General features: G+C 45.7%; 1 protein-coding gene across 1 annotated transcript in view; it reads left to right on the forward strand.

Moving 5' to 3' along the window:
• CRYM (crystallin mu) overlaps positions 1-15,473 on the forward strand; it is a 16,499-nt gene extending 1,026 nt beyond the window's left edge. Inside the window, exons 3-8 of the mRNA XM_034988097.1 lie at positions 944-1,006; positions 5,543-5,644; positions 8,099-8,282; positions 12,108-12,229; positions 12,900-12,984; positions 15,124-15,473. Coding sequence (XP_034843988.1) covers positions 944-1,006; positions 5,543-5,644; positions 8,099-8,282; positions 12,108-12,229; positions 12,900-12,984; positions 15,124-15,188 — 621 coding nt within the window. The 3' untranslated portion in view covers positions 15,189-15,473. The remainder of the gene's footprint in view (positions 1-943; positions 1,007-5,542; positions 5,645-8,098; positions 8,283-12,107; positions 12,230-12,899; positions 12,985-15,123) is intronic.
• Positions 15,474-16,354: the final 881 nt, after the last annotated feature.

Below are 16,354 nucleotides of genomic sequence, written 5' to 3' on the forward strand. Positions count from 1 at the left end.
CCTCTGTCTGAGTGATGTGATGTCTCTGGATAGCAGCAATGGCGAAGTGTGTGACAGACAGTGTGGAAGTAATAATCTCATCATTCTTGTAGGTGCTCTTGTCCTGCACTGGTTACTCCAATATACAGTTTGATCAAACTCAGTAGCCAAGGAAACATTTATTTAGTGAACCTCTATAGTGTGGAAGAAAAGGAGTGTCCTGTAATCCCTGGGAGTCTTCCCTGAGAGATACACAGTGACCTGTTTTAACGTTTAATGACAGTATCAGAATAGAGCAGGAGCCCATTTAGGGAGCACTTTGTATGTGTCAGGCGTGGTTCTGAGCACTTGACATGTATTAACTCTCCTAATACTTAGAACCACTCTGTCAGGTAAGTAGTAGAATTTGCCCCCATTTTATAGATGAGGAAACTGAGTCATAGAGCAACGATGCCCATCTTACCCAGGTTTACATAACTAATAAGTGGCACAGCTGGATTTCAGACCTACTCAGCCTAAGTCCATGCTCTCTGGAGACCATGTCTACTACCTTTCTAACTGCCACTTACTGAGCACTTACCATGTGCCAAGGAAGAGAAATTGATCTCAGTGATGACAGCATTCCTCTATGGGAGTTTTAATTCACACACACCCCCCTCCCAATTTCTGTTGAGGTCACACAGCTGGTTTGTGAAAGGCCCAGGGAACCACTGCTAGACCTGACTAACTATGGAAGTTGTACTCTTTACTCATGTGCTCTGTGCCCTCTACCCTGCAAGCTGGCTCTGAGACCAGGCAGTTGAGTTGTTATCAGGGACAATCTCCTTCATTCCACCCAAACCTCCTCTGGATCTTTAAATCCTCCTCCCCTGAATTTCAGGCTCCTCAGGGAACCTGGCTGTATACATTACACTTCAGTAGTGGTAGGAGTGCCCCTTGCTCACTATCTCTCTTTTCCTCCAAGGTCATGGATGGAAATGTCATAACTGCAAAGAGAACAGCCGCGGTTTCTGCCATCGCCACCAAGGTAAGACTAGTGCCAGGCTGTACTGTGAAGGTTTGCTGGAGAGTAGGATTGGGTGTCTCCAGCTCGAAAGCCTAAGGGAGATGTGAGGAACTTATTTCGGTGTTCCTTTGGACATAGCTGGAACTCCATATGGCAAATATGGGATGTCAGGTGAGCACAGTGATTCATGAAATTATTAGCTACCATTTAATGAGCACTACTAGACTCTAGGTACCCTACATAAAATAGTCCCGATCTTCACATCAACCTTGCAAAGTAGATATGATTATCTCCATTTGCCAGGTTTAGCGAATGTGGCTCAGAGAGGTTAGGTGAGTTGCCCAAGATCACACAGCTACTAAGTGGCAGAGCAAGAATTTAAAATTTGATGTCTATGACTCCCAGGACTGCTTTGTGGCCCCCATACTACATTGTGGTACACAGTGTGGTTGCCCCAGAGGCCAAAGCCAAGAAGCCGAGGGGGAGCTGAAGAGATCTGAGCAGACTCATGTATTCATTGAGCTAGTACTGCTTGAGATCCTAGCACGTGTCGGGCCCTGTTCTAAACATCAGGGATATGGCAGTGTACAAAACAGACACGGGAGGTGAGACAATAAACAACATGAAAAGTTTGATTTGCCAAGAAAATAATTAACCAACAACAAATCCCTTTTGAATTTAATAATATACTAGGATTTGCCTTAAAAAAAAAACAAACCCACTACCAGCAGAAAACAGTGTGCTGGATGAAAATAAAGCAGAATCGAGAATATTGGGGAGGGGTGACATCCCAAATTATTCAGGGAGAACCTCACCCACCCAGAAGGTGACATTTGAGAAAAGACTGAAAAATAGAGTGAGTGAAGAGGGGAGGGGGACACTCTCCAGGCGGAAGAGAAAGCAAGAGAAGGGGGTGATGAGGTTCCTAAGCAGTGTCAGGGCATCCTACAAGAAAAACAGTATTTTTAGAGGTTAGGGTTAAGAAGAGGAGGCTTGGAAAACCGGGTGTCTTCACATGAAATGGAGAAGTCCAAGGGCTGCTGACGCTGGTTTATGACGCCTGAGCATAAAGGAAGTGTGGGACGTGGGGGGCAGCAGCAAAGACCAGGTGTTCAGATCGTGAGAGAGTTAAGATCTTCTAAACACAGGATGGGGAGGGAAGAATGTGAGGGTTAATCTGGTAACCATGTAGAAAGGGGGCAGACTACCGTACACAGCTGGACGAACTGGTTTTTTGAATTATGTCCAGACCCAACTCAGACTGAAATGATCAAAGGACTCCTTGATATATATATGTTCACTGGTACAGTACTGCCTTACGTTTGTTTGTAAAGGTCTTGTCAAAATAATTTCCAACCCATTGTCTTGACATGTCTTTGGGTTTCTGTGAGGAAGGCAAAGAAAGCATTATTGACCTCATTTGATGTGGGAGGAGATGGAGGCTAGTGCTTCCCCGAAGTCATGTAGCTGCGGGGTCTTCCGAGGCCGCCTGGTCTTCTTGGCCCAGGTCTGTGGTTTTCATCCCAAGCGTGGCAGCACGTCACCTGGAGAATATTTTTAAAAATTCAGATCCCCAAACCACGGATCTGAAATCACTGAGGGGGGAGGCCCAAGACACTAGTTATTTTTTTCAATAGTCTCTGGTTAATTCTGATGATCAACCAGGTTTGGAAATCAAACTCTTTTTTTTTTTAAGATTTTTAAAAATATATTTATTTGAGAGAGAGAGAGCATGAACGAGGTGAGGCGCAGGGTGGGGGGAGGGGGAAACAGGCTTCCCACTGAGCAGGGAGCCCAAAGCCAGGTTCAATCCGGGGACTCCAGGATCATGACCTGAGCCAAAGGCAGATGCTTAATCAACTGAGCCACCCGGGCGCCCTGTGGAAACCAAACTCTTATAGCATCCAGTTACACTGTACTTTTTTGCATTGATAAAAATCTGCACTCCCACAAGAGTTGAGAATCATTGAGTTGATGCTTCAGAGCTTAGGCTGAAATGTCACAGCTTTATGCCCAGGGATGCAGATGGGTTATTTCCATCAGGAACAAAGGGTCTATTATACTTTTTTGCCCTGGAACAGAGAATGTTTTCTTTTCTACCACTTCTCTTTCATTTAGCGCTTCAGGGAGGAAGATGAGACGTATAGGAAGTTTTCGGGCCTGGCAGTCACTGTAACTTCTTTGCATTTGGGTTGCACATAACCTGGGTTGAGGACTCTGACATGCTTTCTCAAGGTGACAGTATATATCAGGGTTTATCCCTGGCGTGCATTTATTCAACAAATATTTGAGTGCCCACCAGGGGCCAGGCCCAGTGCTCAGCCTGGGGCATAGAATAGTGAGCAAAACCAGATAACAGTACCTGCCGTCATGGAACACAGAGTCTATTTGGGGAAACAGATGTTAACCCAAAGATCATACCAATAAATGTGAAACCACAACACTGACAAATACATTGAATGCAAGAGATGAAGTGCCATGAGAGTGTATAGCCGGGGGTCTGTGGGATTTGGGAAGGCTTTTCCTGTGTAAAGGATATCTGAGCAGAAATTCGAAAGTTAGTAGGAATTACTTGTGCGGGACAGAAAGGAAAGTATTCTGTGAAGAGGAAAGAACCTGTCCAAAGGCCCTGTGGTTGATGGAAGCACATGTGCTTGGGAATCTGCAAAGAAGATGAGAGGCTGAAGGACAGGAAATGCAGGGGAGCAGGGGAGCATGGCCTGAGAGGGAGCTGGAGAGATGGCAAGGAGAGACTGATGCAGTGCTATTCATTAGCAAATGCAGATGAAAAACACACTTTCAAACTTTACCGTAAGAAACCTAGCAGATTCATATACATGTTTTTAATTATCTGCAATGGGAAAAGAATGAAGTGCCACTGGTGCTGTTATTTTTTAAATAAATCTTATAAATGTTACACTATTTAGAGAAAGGGATGTCAATGGTAACCTTATTACCGAGGCAATAAATGATCAAGACAACGAATCAGAGTTAGGGATTTAGTTTCAGAAGCTGAAGGTTACTTTTACAGGACACTGCAACAATTTCTGGAACCCACTTATACTTCTAAGAATAGATTCATATTAACTGAGAACAGAAAAACAAATTGATTTAGTTAAGGAAAAAATCATCTAATTCTCCTTGTTGCATAAGAGCATAAGATTGAGAGTTGTATGGATATTGTAGTTCTGAAAACTTTTCAAGTCAGATAACTTTAAATGATATTTTATGGCGCAAAATGGTATCTCCCCTTCTGCAGCTAAAGGTGAGATGAACATCTGCTCATATTTCTGAGACTCCGTTTTGCTAGTAATTAATAATTCAAGAGACCTTCACTTTTAAGATTACATTCCAGAAATGCTGTAATTAACATTGTAAGAAAGAGTAGGCCCAAGGAACTCAAATTTTACTAAATGAAATAGAGAAAGGGCAAACGAGGGTCTTATTTAATATGGATGGCTTGAGGGGCAAGTGATATTCTCTATACCAGTGGTTCTCAATGCAGAATGATTTTGCCTCCTGCCCCAAGGACATTTAGGCATGGGAGACATTTTTGGTTGTCACAACTAGGGGAGGGAGGGGATGCTGCATCTAATGGATAGAGGCCAGGGATGCTGCTAAACATCCTGTAATGCACAGGACGACCCACCCACCCACCCTGGCCAACAAAGAATTATCCAGCCCAAATGTCAGTTGTGCTGAGGTTTAGGAACCTCACTTTATTTCTTATACGTAATAGTAGATATGTGCCAAATCTGCGCACATGAGACTCTCTCTGTCCTCATGGGCTCACAGACCAGGACAAGAAAATGAATCTGTAAACAAATAAGCGCTGTCAAGTGGCGACTTGTCCCAGGGAGGTCAGAATGACTTCACTGGAGAGGCGACACTTGATAGGAGTTCATCATAAACCCCACTCCCAAACACAGACACACATACGTCCTCAGCAAGCCCCACAATTGCCAACTCTACATTCCTCTCTACAGGAAGATGGAGGCTGAGAAAGGGTCAGCAGTGGGCTCAGAAAAATACAGCTGAGAACCTTGAGTCACAAGGGCCCATGGAGTCTAGGTAGCTCTTCGAAGTAACTCAGGGCTCTGAGAAGTGGGTGGGGCTTCCCATGCCCCCAAGATGGGGCAGCACAGGAGAAAGAATGTGGGCTTTGGAGAATGAGAGATATGGTTTGGAGCCCCAAGGTGCCCATTTCATAGTTGTAGGACTCTGAGCAAGTTACTTAACCTCTCTGGACCCCAATTTCGTCATCTGGAGGAAGAGGATAAATGTCGGAGTGCCTAGCTCACAGGGTCATTGGCTGCTCTAAATGTGATCATGAGGGTAAAGCATTGGCATATATGAGATGCTCAGTGAAGGCTCCTTCCTCCTTTCCACACTCCACAGAGGGAAAATTGAAACACAAAATGCCATCTGCTTCATTGCCCAAGAGACAGTGAGGGAGCTGGAGATAGGGTGGAAGGCTCCTGATATTCAAACTGTATCTGTCCTTCACCTGGCCATTGTTTCTCCCTTGACCTTCGCCACCTCGCTTCTCTCCGATAGTTTTTGAAAGCACCCAGCAGTGAGGTGTTGTGCATCCTTGGGGCTGGGGTCCAGGCCTACAGCCACTATGAGGTCTTCACAGAGCAGTTCTCCTTTAAGGAGGTAAGTCCAGGGAAGGTTGGGGGAGAAGAGGGGAGGGAGCAGTCGGGGCCTTTATCTCCTCTACTTCACTGCGACTCGGGCTATTCTGAAATAGTTAAGTCAAGAGTCTGATCTAGGGTGCCTGGGTGGCTCAGTTGGTTAAGCGACTGCCTTCGGCTCAGGTCATGATCCTGGAGTCCTGGGATCGAGTCCCGCATCGGGCTCCCTTCTCAGCAGGGGGTCTGCTTCTCTCTCTGAACCTCCCTCCTCTCATGCTATCTCTTTCTCTCTCTCAAATAAATAAATAAATAAAAATTCATAAAGAGTCTGATCTAGACCACTCTTTTAATGACTTGCCTGGAAGTCCCGTTGGAGGCGAAGAGACCTGAATCACCTGTCTCCAGTTTCTCCATTCCTAGGGTATGCCAGAGGATACAGCAAGCTCATGCAGTTAAAGGATTATATTATATCCATTATATACATTCAGTTTTCCTTTCGGTCCCTCTCTGTGCTTCTCTGAGGAGAATCTGGGAGTCTTTAGGTATTCATGGGTATCGACCCACAAACTGAGAATGAGGCCTAGAGGGCAAGAGACCACAGCACCCTGCTTCCACAGCCCAGATGTTGGTCCACTTTTCCCCAGTCATGCCTCCCACTTCTTATGGGAACGTTTGATGCTACTTTTATTTTTGTACGTGTGTGAGAGGGATAGGGCGGATTTAAAATATGATATTTTTTATTTTTTTTAAGATTTTAGTTATTTGAGAGAGAGAGAGCACAAGTGGGAGAAGGGGCAGATGAAGAGGGAGAAGCAGACTCCCCTCTGAGCAAGGATCCCCACGTAGGGCTGCATCCCAGAATCCTGGGATCAGGACCTGAGCCAAAGGCAGATGCTTTTTTTTTTTTTTTTTTAAAGATTTTATTTATTTATTTGACACAGAGAGAGAGAGAGAGGAATCACAAGTAGGCAGAGTGGCAGGGAGCTGCAGAGGGAGAAGCAGGCTCCCCGCTGAGCAAGGAGCCCGATGTGGGACTCGATCCCAGGACCCTGGGATCATGACCTGAGCCGAAGGCAGATGCTTAACGACTGAGCCACCCAGGCGCCCCAATATGACATTTAAAAAAAAAAAGATTTACTCATTTGAGAGAGAGAGAGAACATGGGGGAGGGAGGGGCAAAGGGAGAGGGAGAGAGAGAGAATCTCAAGCAGACTCCCCCCTGAGCAAGGATTTCCCCACACAGGGCTCAATCCCACAACCCTGAGATCATGACCTGAGCCGAAATCAAGAGTTGGCGGCTCAACGGACTGAGCCACCCAGGCACCCCTTAAAATATGACCTTTTAATGATAAAAATAATACCTCTGCTTCGGCAAATATAGACTATAAGGAAGAACAAAGAAAAATGCCTTTTATCTGTTTTCAAAGATAAGCAGTTAACACTTTCCAGTCCTCTCATTAGCTTTTCATCAAGTGGTTTCCATCATGTGAGATACACCCAGTTGTCTATCCTATCTTTTCATGAGATGTTCTAACACCATCACTTTTCAGATTACCCATTTTTTGTATCTATTTGCATAATTTTTTATCAAGAAGGGTGCTCTGGGTAACCATTCTCCTTTGATAGGGCACACTGTATTGTGTTTTACCTTGGTTGATGAACTTAGGCATAACATTTACTTCTGTATTTCTTACGTTTCCTTATGAGAGATTCTTTAGGCCTTGTTTTCCGTTGAGGGTCGACAACCCCCACTGCACACATGGAAGTCTGCAAAGCAAGCTAGCAAGTCCCCAACCTCCTGGGGAGGCTAATGACCCGGCTCCCGCCAGCATCGGCCAGGATTCTAACTGTAGCTACTACTTTTGACTTTTTCATCCCCTGCACTATTCACTCCTCAGACCCTTCTGATCTTCAACCCCCTACATACCCTTCAGAGATCAGGTTATTCCATGCACAGCGCTGCCATAGAATCCCACATCTGCTAGGACTCCTTTACAGAGTCTTGAACACAAAGTGAGAGCTTGATGCTGACTGTGCCCAGTTACCATGTACGTTTCATAGACATGAAAACGGGCTGCGTGAGGTTAAGTCATTTCAGCAGTGAGCAGTACGTGACAGAGTGAGGATTGATTCCAAACCTGTCGAGCTCCAGAACTTGCCCTGCTAATTTATAAGTTATGTAGTAGCTATTAAGCTATGGAGGCTGGGTATCCCTGGCTAGAACTGAAAAACTGCCCCCGCTTCTTACAAGGAGAAAGGAGTAGAGAAAGGTCATTTTCAAATATCTGGTCGGGTGTCTGCCCCGATTAATGCTGTGCCCTTGATCAAATGTTCTTTCTCCATAGGAGATGATTTAAATAACCAGAGCCCTTACCCTAGAGAGGCTCAACTTTCCCCTGGTACCCCTGGGCTTGATGAAACTTAAACAGCCAAACAATCATGGCACCAATGTCCCTCTTGTTACCCCCCAATGAAGGTGAGGATATGGAACCGCACCAAAGAAAATGCAGAGAAGTTTGCGGACACGGTTCAAGGAGAGGTACAGGTGTGTTCATCGGTCCAGGAGGCTGTGACAGGGGCAGATGTGATCATCACAGTCACCATGGCAACAGAGCCCATTTTGTTTGGTGAATGGGTGAAGCCAGGGGCTCACATCAATGGTAAGTAGAGTGGCTCCATGAGCATTGGTAGGTGGTGGCCAGAGTTGTCCCTAGGCTGGACCAAGTGGGTGCATCTGCAGGGCTGTTTTACCCATGCAAAATGACCAAACTTTTTAAGGTCCTCAGAAACATGTGAGCCCTGAAAAACAATATTCACTCAAAAATATGAAACAAAAGTCACAAACCTGAAACTTGTAATAAATTTAATTAAATCTCTATAAAATGTAACATTATGGCAAGTGGTCAGTCACAGATAAGTTCTTAAATGTAACGAAATTTAAATCACAAAAGCCAAATGATTCATTCTTTCTTTCTTTTTTTTATTTGAGAGAGAGAGAATGAGACAGAGAGCACATGAGAGGGGGGAGGGTCTGAGGGAGAAGCAGACTCCCTGCCGAGCAGGGAGCCCGATGTGGGACTCGATCCAGGGACTCCAGGATCATGACCTGAGCCGAAGGCAGTCGCTTAACCAGCTGAGCCACCCAGGTGCCCAATGATTCATTCTTTCTTAACAATACTTAGAATTAACCCCCCCCCGGCAAAAAAAAGTTTTTTAATTACGGCACAAAAGATATTCAATGTGACTTGTGGATGCTCTTTAGTATGTGTGCTTGGATAGGTGGGAATCCAAACATAAGAGTTCCTGGGGCTTCTGAAGATTCTCGAGTGGCTCTGGAGTTTATAGCAAGAACTGGTCTATATTAAATACTTACCATTGCAGGTGCTGTTCTAAATTCTTTATTTGTATTCTATCATTCAGTCCTTACAACAACCTTATGAGGTAGGAGCTATTATTATCATGACCCTCATTTTATAGGTGGACAAACCAAGGCATGGAGAGATTCAGTAACTTGCCCAAAGTCAGAGGTTCTTAGTGGTAGAACTGGGATTTGAACTGGGCCAATCTTACCCTCAGAGCCCAAGCTCTTAAATTATGTTCTATATTATCTTACAGTAAGAAGACTGGAATCTGGTGCATAGGGAGGCAAATACTAGGGATTTAAACATGTTATTGGTACCCTATGTTTTAGTGACAAGCATATGATGTGATCTCAAAAGCTAAGAATTCTGTACACACTGGCAGATGAGCAGGCAGGAGCCAAGTGTCATGATTACGCATCTAATCACAAACGTGTACTGAATTCCTACCATGTGCCAGGCACTGTTCTAGGTGCTGGGCAGACCAAAATAAGCCAGCACTCAAGGTCATTGCTTTCCTGGTACTTACATTCTAGGGAGGGGAAATAGGTAACAGGTAAACAAATAGATGAACTGATGTTCTAGCTAAAGATTAAGTTCTGTGGAGGAGACAAAAGTGTGGCACGTCCCTGGAATGGGCCAAAATGAAGTGACAGTCTCAGCCCGTGTGGGACTGGTGTTATGATGTGGGTCCAGGGGGTAAGTAGGCAAGAGATGGGTCAGTTCTGGGTTTATGGACAGTAACACCATTGTGGAAGGTCATCGGGAATCACGAGAAACCAGTTCTTGGTGAAACAGACAAGAGCTGAATCTTCAGCAAGACAGACTTGATTTTATTTTTTTCCAGCCTAAAGCAGCACATATTTATTATTTTGCAGTTTCTGTGGTTTGGGGAGTCTGGGCAGGGTTCAGCTGGGTCCTCTGCTCACACAAGAGGGAAATCAAGGTGTTGTCCGTGCTTCAGTCTCATCTAGAGCCCAGAGAACCTCTTCCGGGCTCGGGTGGTTGTGGCAGATTCTTTACATTGTAGGATAAGAGTGCCCGTTTCCTGGGGGTGGTTCTCAGCTCCCAGAGGCCGCCCACGTTCCTTGTAATGTGGATGCTCCATCTTCAAAGCCAACAACAGGGAATCTCTCACACTGTGAATCTCCAGGAAGAGCTGCCTTGATTGTGAGTCAAGGCATCTCTTCTGTTTCCCTAGCCTAAAGACAAAATTGGTTTATGTGTTTACAGAGGCATCAAATATACTTCAGGAAAGTATGTTACCAGTGTGGCTGACAGGGAAACACCAACAACAGATTTTACTTACTTTGCAACTTGGCTAAGACATAGGCCCAATTCCACCCTCGCTCGCATTTCCCTCATCCTGCCCCCGCACCCCCCCTTCCCCAGCCAGGGTCTGACCCTCACCCATTCTAGCTCCCCTGAAGCAAGGCCAGGGCCCAGTCTAAGTCAGGCCCCTCCCTTTGCTGCCTGGCCCACCTCCATCTGCCCAAGTGGCCTCACACAACCCTTTGAGAACTCGCCCTGCTCAGAAGAACTGGGGCAGCGAGGGTTTGGGGGGAGACACAAGGGCAATGAGAAGAGGTGGCTTGAGAAGCTAGGGTTTTTCCCACCAGCTTATGATTTATTTACGAGCTTCATTTAGTTCATGCTTTTGTTCTATAGAACTCCCCACACAAATGACCTTCAAGAAGGACATTTTTACACCCCTCTCTTTGAAAATTAGAGTGAGGGACAACAGCGGGAGCAGGAACAAGCAGAGAAAACTGGATGCAGTGTGAGAAGGCACATAAATGCTGCCTTATGTTGGCGTAAGGCTTTATAGCGGTTTCCAAAGACTAGCTGGCCATGGCTGGATCCAACCAGCAGATGTGTTTTGTTTGGACCATAGTGTGCTCTAAAAATCGAGAAATAACACATGCAAATAGATTTCCTGCTTCTCTTAAAAAAAAAGGAGGAAGGGGAGACTAACGGCAGCCCTGCATTCTCACATGGCCACAATTAGCCGGAGCTGAAGGATGATTGCCTTCTTGACAAGGGCCTGCTTTCTTCTGTGAACTTAGGCCTCCACCATTTCCAATGCAGTCCCTCTGACCAGCTTTGCCCCTGTCCATTAGCTTCCGGGCCCTGCAGGCATTTGGTGGCAGCCTCCACCTTATCTTATGTGCCAGGAGGCATAATTCCTTGGATTCATCATTATGCCCCGGGCTCTCAGCAAAGGATGTGAAATCTCGGGGCCAGGATGGAGCCAGTTTCCTCTTTATCAGGGCTTCTCCATGACCCTGGCGCTGGGCTCTTTTGTCATGAGTTAACAGAGAAATGGTTGGGAGTGAGGAATGAGTATGATTCGAGAGCAAGCAGATCGGCAGAAGATGGAGGAGCATGGGGTAGGAATAAGCTGTAGGTGATGTCTCTGTTTCAGGGTTCTTTTTTTTTTTTTAAGATTTTATTTATTAGACAGAGAGAGACACAGTGAGAGAGGGAACACAAGCAGAGGGAGTGGGAAAGGGAGAAGCAGGCTTCCCGCCAAGCAGGGAGCCCAATGCAGGGCTCGATCCCAGGACCCTGGGATCATGACCTGAGCCGAAGGCAGATGCTTAACGACTGAGCCACCCAGGCGCCCCTGTTTCAGGGTTCTTATAAAAAAAGTCGCTGCCCCAGATAAATGGAAGAGGCGTGAAAGGCAGGGCTCCCTCTGAGCCATTAGGTGCACTTATCAGATACAGAACCATGGCAAGCACCTTCACTTCTTTGAACCTCTGTGTGTGCATCTTTTAAGTGAGATTCAGACACGAAGTGTACTTGTGAGGACTATAAATAATATGTGTGAAACATCCCACGGCTAGTAGACAACCAATAAATGAATGTTAAGTTGACTCAAAATCTTTTAGAAAGATCGTGATATGAAATGAAAAAAAAAAAAAAAAAGGCAGGCATTCTTACTGATGAGTGTTCATTCTTGCTGATTGGAAGGGGTTGGCATGGGGAAATGGGGCATCCCAAATCTGAATGTTCCCGTGTCCTAGGTCACCTCCTTTCCCCCCACCCCTCTTCCATTCGTCGGCATGTGTAGTGTCCCTTGACGCTGTTTCCGGGCTCACGGTCTGTTCTGCTGTCTCTTAGCCATCGGGGCCAGCAGACCCGACTGGAGAGAGCTGGACGACGAGCTGATGAAACAGGCTGTGCTTTATGTGGACTCCCAGGAGGCCGCCCTGAAAGAGTCTGGAGATGTCCTGTTGTCAGGGGTGAGCGCCTCCTCCTAGCGGACTGCTGCCCAGCTGGCCTCACAGGGATCCCAGGGTTTCATTAACATCCCCTTCCATTGGACTGCTCCAGACCTCGGTCACCCCCACCTCATGGCGGGGGGCGGGGGGCGGTGACAGCTCCTAAAACATCTCTCAACCCTTTCTGATCCCCTTCTGAAGTAATGTGGCCACTGTGGTATTGACATGTGTTTTCCTGTCCCCCTTGCCTGGAGAGAGCAGCTTGATGGACTTTTCCGTCAGACTGAGCTGTCCTATGAGGCAGTAAGATTGGGAGATAAGTGCCTGCATACCTTTGCAATGTGGCCAACAAGATAGGACTGGGGTTGGCCACTTTCTGGCCTCATTCTTTTGTAATCAGAGCATAGGAGCAAGAAGAGGGCTGCCAAATTGAGTGTTTAGATAAGAACAGGCTGATTTTCTCACTGACACACTGTTTGGCTAGACATTCCACCAGCCACAAACTTATATCTCTACATTCATGGTATCATAAAGGCAGATGCCATGCAAAATGGGGTAGCCAGTTTACACATGGTCTTTTTGTCAGGTTTCTCCCTTACCCAGTTGTGGGTGCCCTCCCTGCCTTCCCTCAGAAGCTGGCTGGAGTGGACATGGGCTCCATGGCCTGGGTCAGTGTGTGTTCTTTTCACAGACCGAGATCTTCGCTGAGCTGGGAGAAGTGGTGAAGGGAGTGAAGCCAGCACACTGTGACAAGACCACAGTGTTCAAGTCTTTGGGTAAGGACTCTAGCTCCCAGAACATACATCCAGCCAGAGTACAGGGCAGGTTTGCCCATTGGCGGAAAGAGGAATGAGTCACCCGACTCCATAGCTGAGTCATGAAATACGTCATTTGGGTCAGTTATTTACATGTCTTAGAATAGTGGGTAAGCCCGTGAACTCTGGAACTGGGCGGTCCTGGGCTGGCTTTCCTTCTCTGCTACTCCCTGGACATGCATCCTTGGGCAAGGGACCTCACCTGTCTAAGCCACAGTCTCTTCACTGCCTGTTACCTCCAGTGTTTATGAGAATTCAGTGATGTGTGTGTAAAAGGATTTGCACATAGCAAGTGTCAGCAGTAAACCATTTAGATTTAATGAAAGGCAGAAAAATCAAATAAGATTAAAAACAGAGAGGGAGACAAACCATAAGAGACTCTTAATCATAAGAAACAAACTGAGGGTTGCTGGAGGGGTGGGGGGGATGGGGTAACTGGGTAATGGGCATTAAGGAGGGCATCTGGTATAATGAGCACTGGGTGTTATATAAGACTGATGAATCACTAAACTCTACTCCTGAAGTTAATAATATACTAAGTAGTTAACTAATTTGAATTTAAATAAAACCAAAAAAATAATAAAACAAGTGAAAGTCAGAAGAAGGTATCCTTCAGAGGTGGGGGTGGGGGATAAAGTTGTTACAAGACAGGGAGCTTAAGGGAAATGGAAGGGAGACCCACTGGAAGAGACCCACGCAGAAAGTACAACCTGAGACCTCTTTTTTTCCATCCGTCCCCACCCTCCTACTTGCTGATTTGAGAAGGGCTGCCATGGGAGCCCTCTTGCCACCAGAGTTGTGCAGGCAGAAGCCCAACCAAGGACGGGCTCCCAGTGGCGGGTCTGCCCCTCAGCCCCACCAGATCTAAGGAAATGGACACACATGGTAACGAGCTGATAGTCAGCTGTCACACCTAAAATATTGAAATTCTCCCAAACTGGTTGATAAATAGTTGCTTCCCTGAGCCCCTCAGAAATGTCTTCTGCCCTGCTCTCAAGATCTTCCCTATTTCCTATGATCAATCACCCAAAGCTTTAATGCTTGGCAGAACATTAAGAGTGCTCTGGCCACCTAGCATCCATGTCAGTCAGTCAGTATCCATGCCTTGCCGGCTTTTAAATATTTAAAAAATCTCTCACGCACAGAGAGACAGGCCAAAGCAGGATAAACTTTACCCAGCGCCTGGTTCAAAGACATTATACTGATCCAGTTGTGACAGAAAGTTTCAGAGTTCAGAGCAGATCAGAAGTCAGCAACCCCTTCAGGAGACAACACTACAGGTCTGCTCTACCCTTTTTGAGCAATGTTTGTTTTCTTGCTTTGGGGATTGTTTTACTGGCACATCTTTTCATCTAGCAGATGCATATTAAACACCTGTTATGTATCAGACTCTACTGGGTGCAGTGGTGCCTACGAAAATTAATAAAAATCAGCCCCTATCCTTTGAGAACATATACCCACTTGAGGTTAAGTTATGTATCCCAAACAAGACAGGTGGGGTTGCTGAAGGATGCACGGTTTGGACTAGACCAAGGGTCCACAAACGATAGCCTGTGGGCCGTACTAAGCCCACCACCTCTTTTTGTCCTGCCTTCAAACTAGGAATGGTTTCTAATGAAATGACTGGGGGGGAAAAAAAGAATATTTTATGACAGATAAAAATTATATAAAATTCAAACTTCAGTGTCCATAAAGAAAATTTTATTGGAACGTGGCCAGGCTCATTTGTTTACCTATCATGTAGGACTGCTTTTGCAGTACAATGGCAGAGTTAATTGCAAGAGACCATAGGGCCTGCAAAGCCTAAATATTTACCATCTGGCCCTTTACAGAAGGTTTTCTGATCCCTGAACTAAACTTTGAAGGACACTTAAAAAAATGTGTTTGGTGGGCATTGCTCACTTAGCATCTTTTCCCTGCCTCACCCTCTCCCATCACAGACCTTCCAAGCCTAAGCTCACCTCTGGATATCAGTCCATGTTACCCCCATGAGCATTAGCAGCCCGGACCATGTATTGGGAAACTGCCAGTCACAGGGCCTGGACTGTTCCAGGAAAAGTTGTTCTGACAAAAAGTGAGCCACATTTCTGTCCATTCCAGGAATGGCGGTGGAAGACATGGTTGCAGCCAAACTAGTGTATGATTCCTGGTCGTCTGGTAAATAAAACGAAGGAACTTTGCATTGAGGTAGAAGCTACAGCTCAAGGGATGTTGTTACCAGCTGTCTTGCAATTTCTAGATCAAATGAGGGAGCCCAGTGCCTAGTGAGCTATAGTTTTGAGCTTATTGTGTCTTACCTTAAACAATGAGATCCCCATTTGTGTGTGTAGTTGGAAAGCAAAACTAGGTGGCCATTTCTTCTGTTTCACCTGACTATAGTAATACTCCCTTTCCCCTGTATTTCACTGCATTTTGTAATTCCTTGAAATAAAGCATTTTCCCATTCTGCAGTTCTTGCTTTGGTCATTTCTGTGCTTCATGGCAAAGAAAGTGAGGGGAGCATGTGCTTCCATTCACTCTCTGGGGGAGTTTCAAGGACTATAATTAAATTTATTTCTATTTTTTTAATTAGCATACAATTCATGTACCATAAAATTTACGAGTTTAAAGTACACAATTCAGTGCTTTTTAGCATGTTTACAGGGTGCAACCATTACCACTCTGTAGTTCCAGAACATTTCATCACCCCCAAAAAGAACCCTGGTACTCATTAGCAGTCACTCCCCTTTCTCTTTTCTTCCCAGCCCCTTCCAGCCACTGATCTACTTTCTATCTTTATGGACTTGCCTCTTCTGGACATATCACATAAATGGAATCATACATTATGTGGACTTTTGTTTCTGGCTTCTTATAATTTAAATCTCAAGGCACAGTGGACCTTCTGTATTGGTCAGGACTCCTTTGGTCACAAGTGGTAGAGACCACAACTCAGACTACCTTAGGCAGAATGAATGAATGAGGAATGGAATATATTGGCTCTTGTAATTAAGAAGAACACAGCTACAGCTGTATCCAGGGCTCCAAGTGTCCGCAGGACCCAGTCTTGCTCTCTCCATCCCTCAGCTCTGTTTTCTTCAGTGTTGGCTCCATTACTAAGTAAGTTTTCCCCTGGCTGTTCTCTTCAGCAACCCTAGCAGAAATGGAGATTATCCCAGAATTGAGACTCAGGGGACCGTGTAGGTCATGTGCCCATTTCTGTGCCTAGCATTGTGGCTAAATGAGATGGAATACTCTGGCCCACGCCAGCGCCACGTTCATTCTATCCCTGAAGAAACATCATCCAGGGGAATCTGATATCCCTATGATCTAGGCCTGGATCACACGACCCCCT

This window comes from Mirounga leonina, unplaced genomic scaffold (genome assembly GCF_011800145.1).
Source record: "Mirounga leonina isolate KUSES-001 unplaced genomic scaffold, KU_Mleo_1.0 Mir_448, whole genome shotgun sequence".
Taxonomy (NCBI): Eukaryota; Metazoa; Chordata; class Mammalia; order Carnivora; family Phocidae; genus Mirounga; species Mirounga leonina.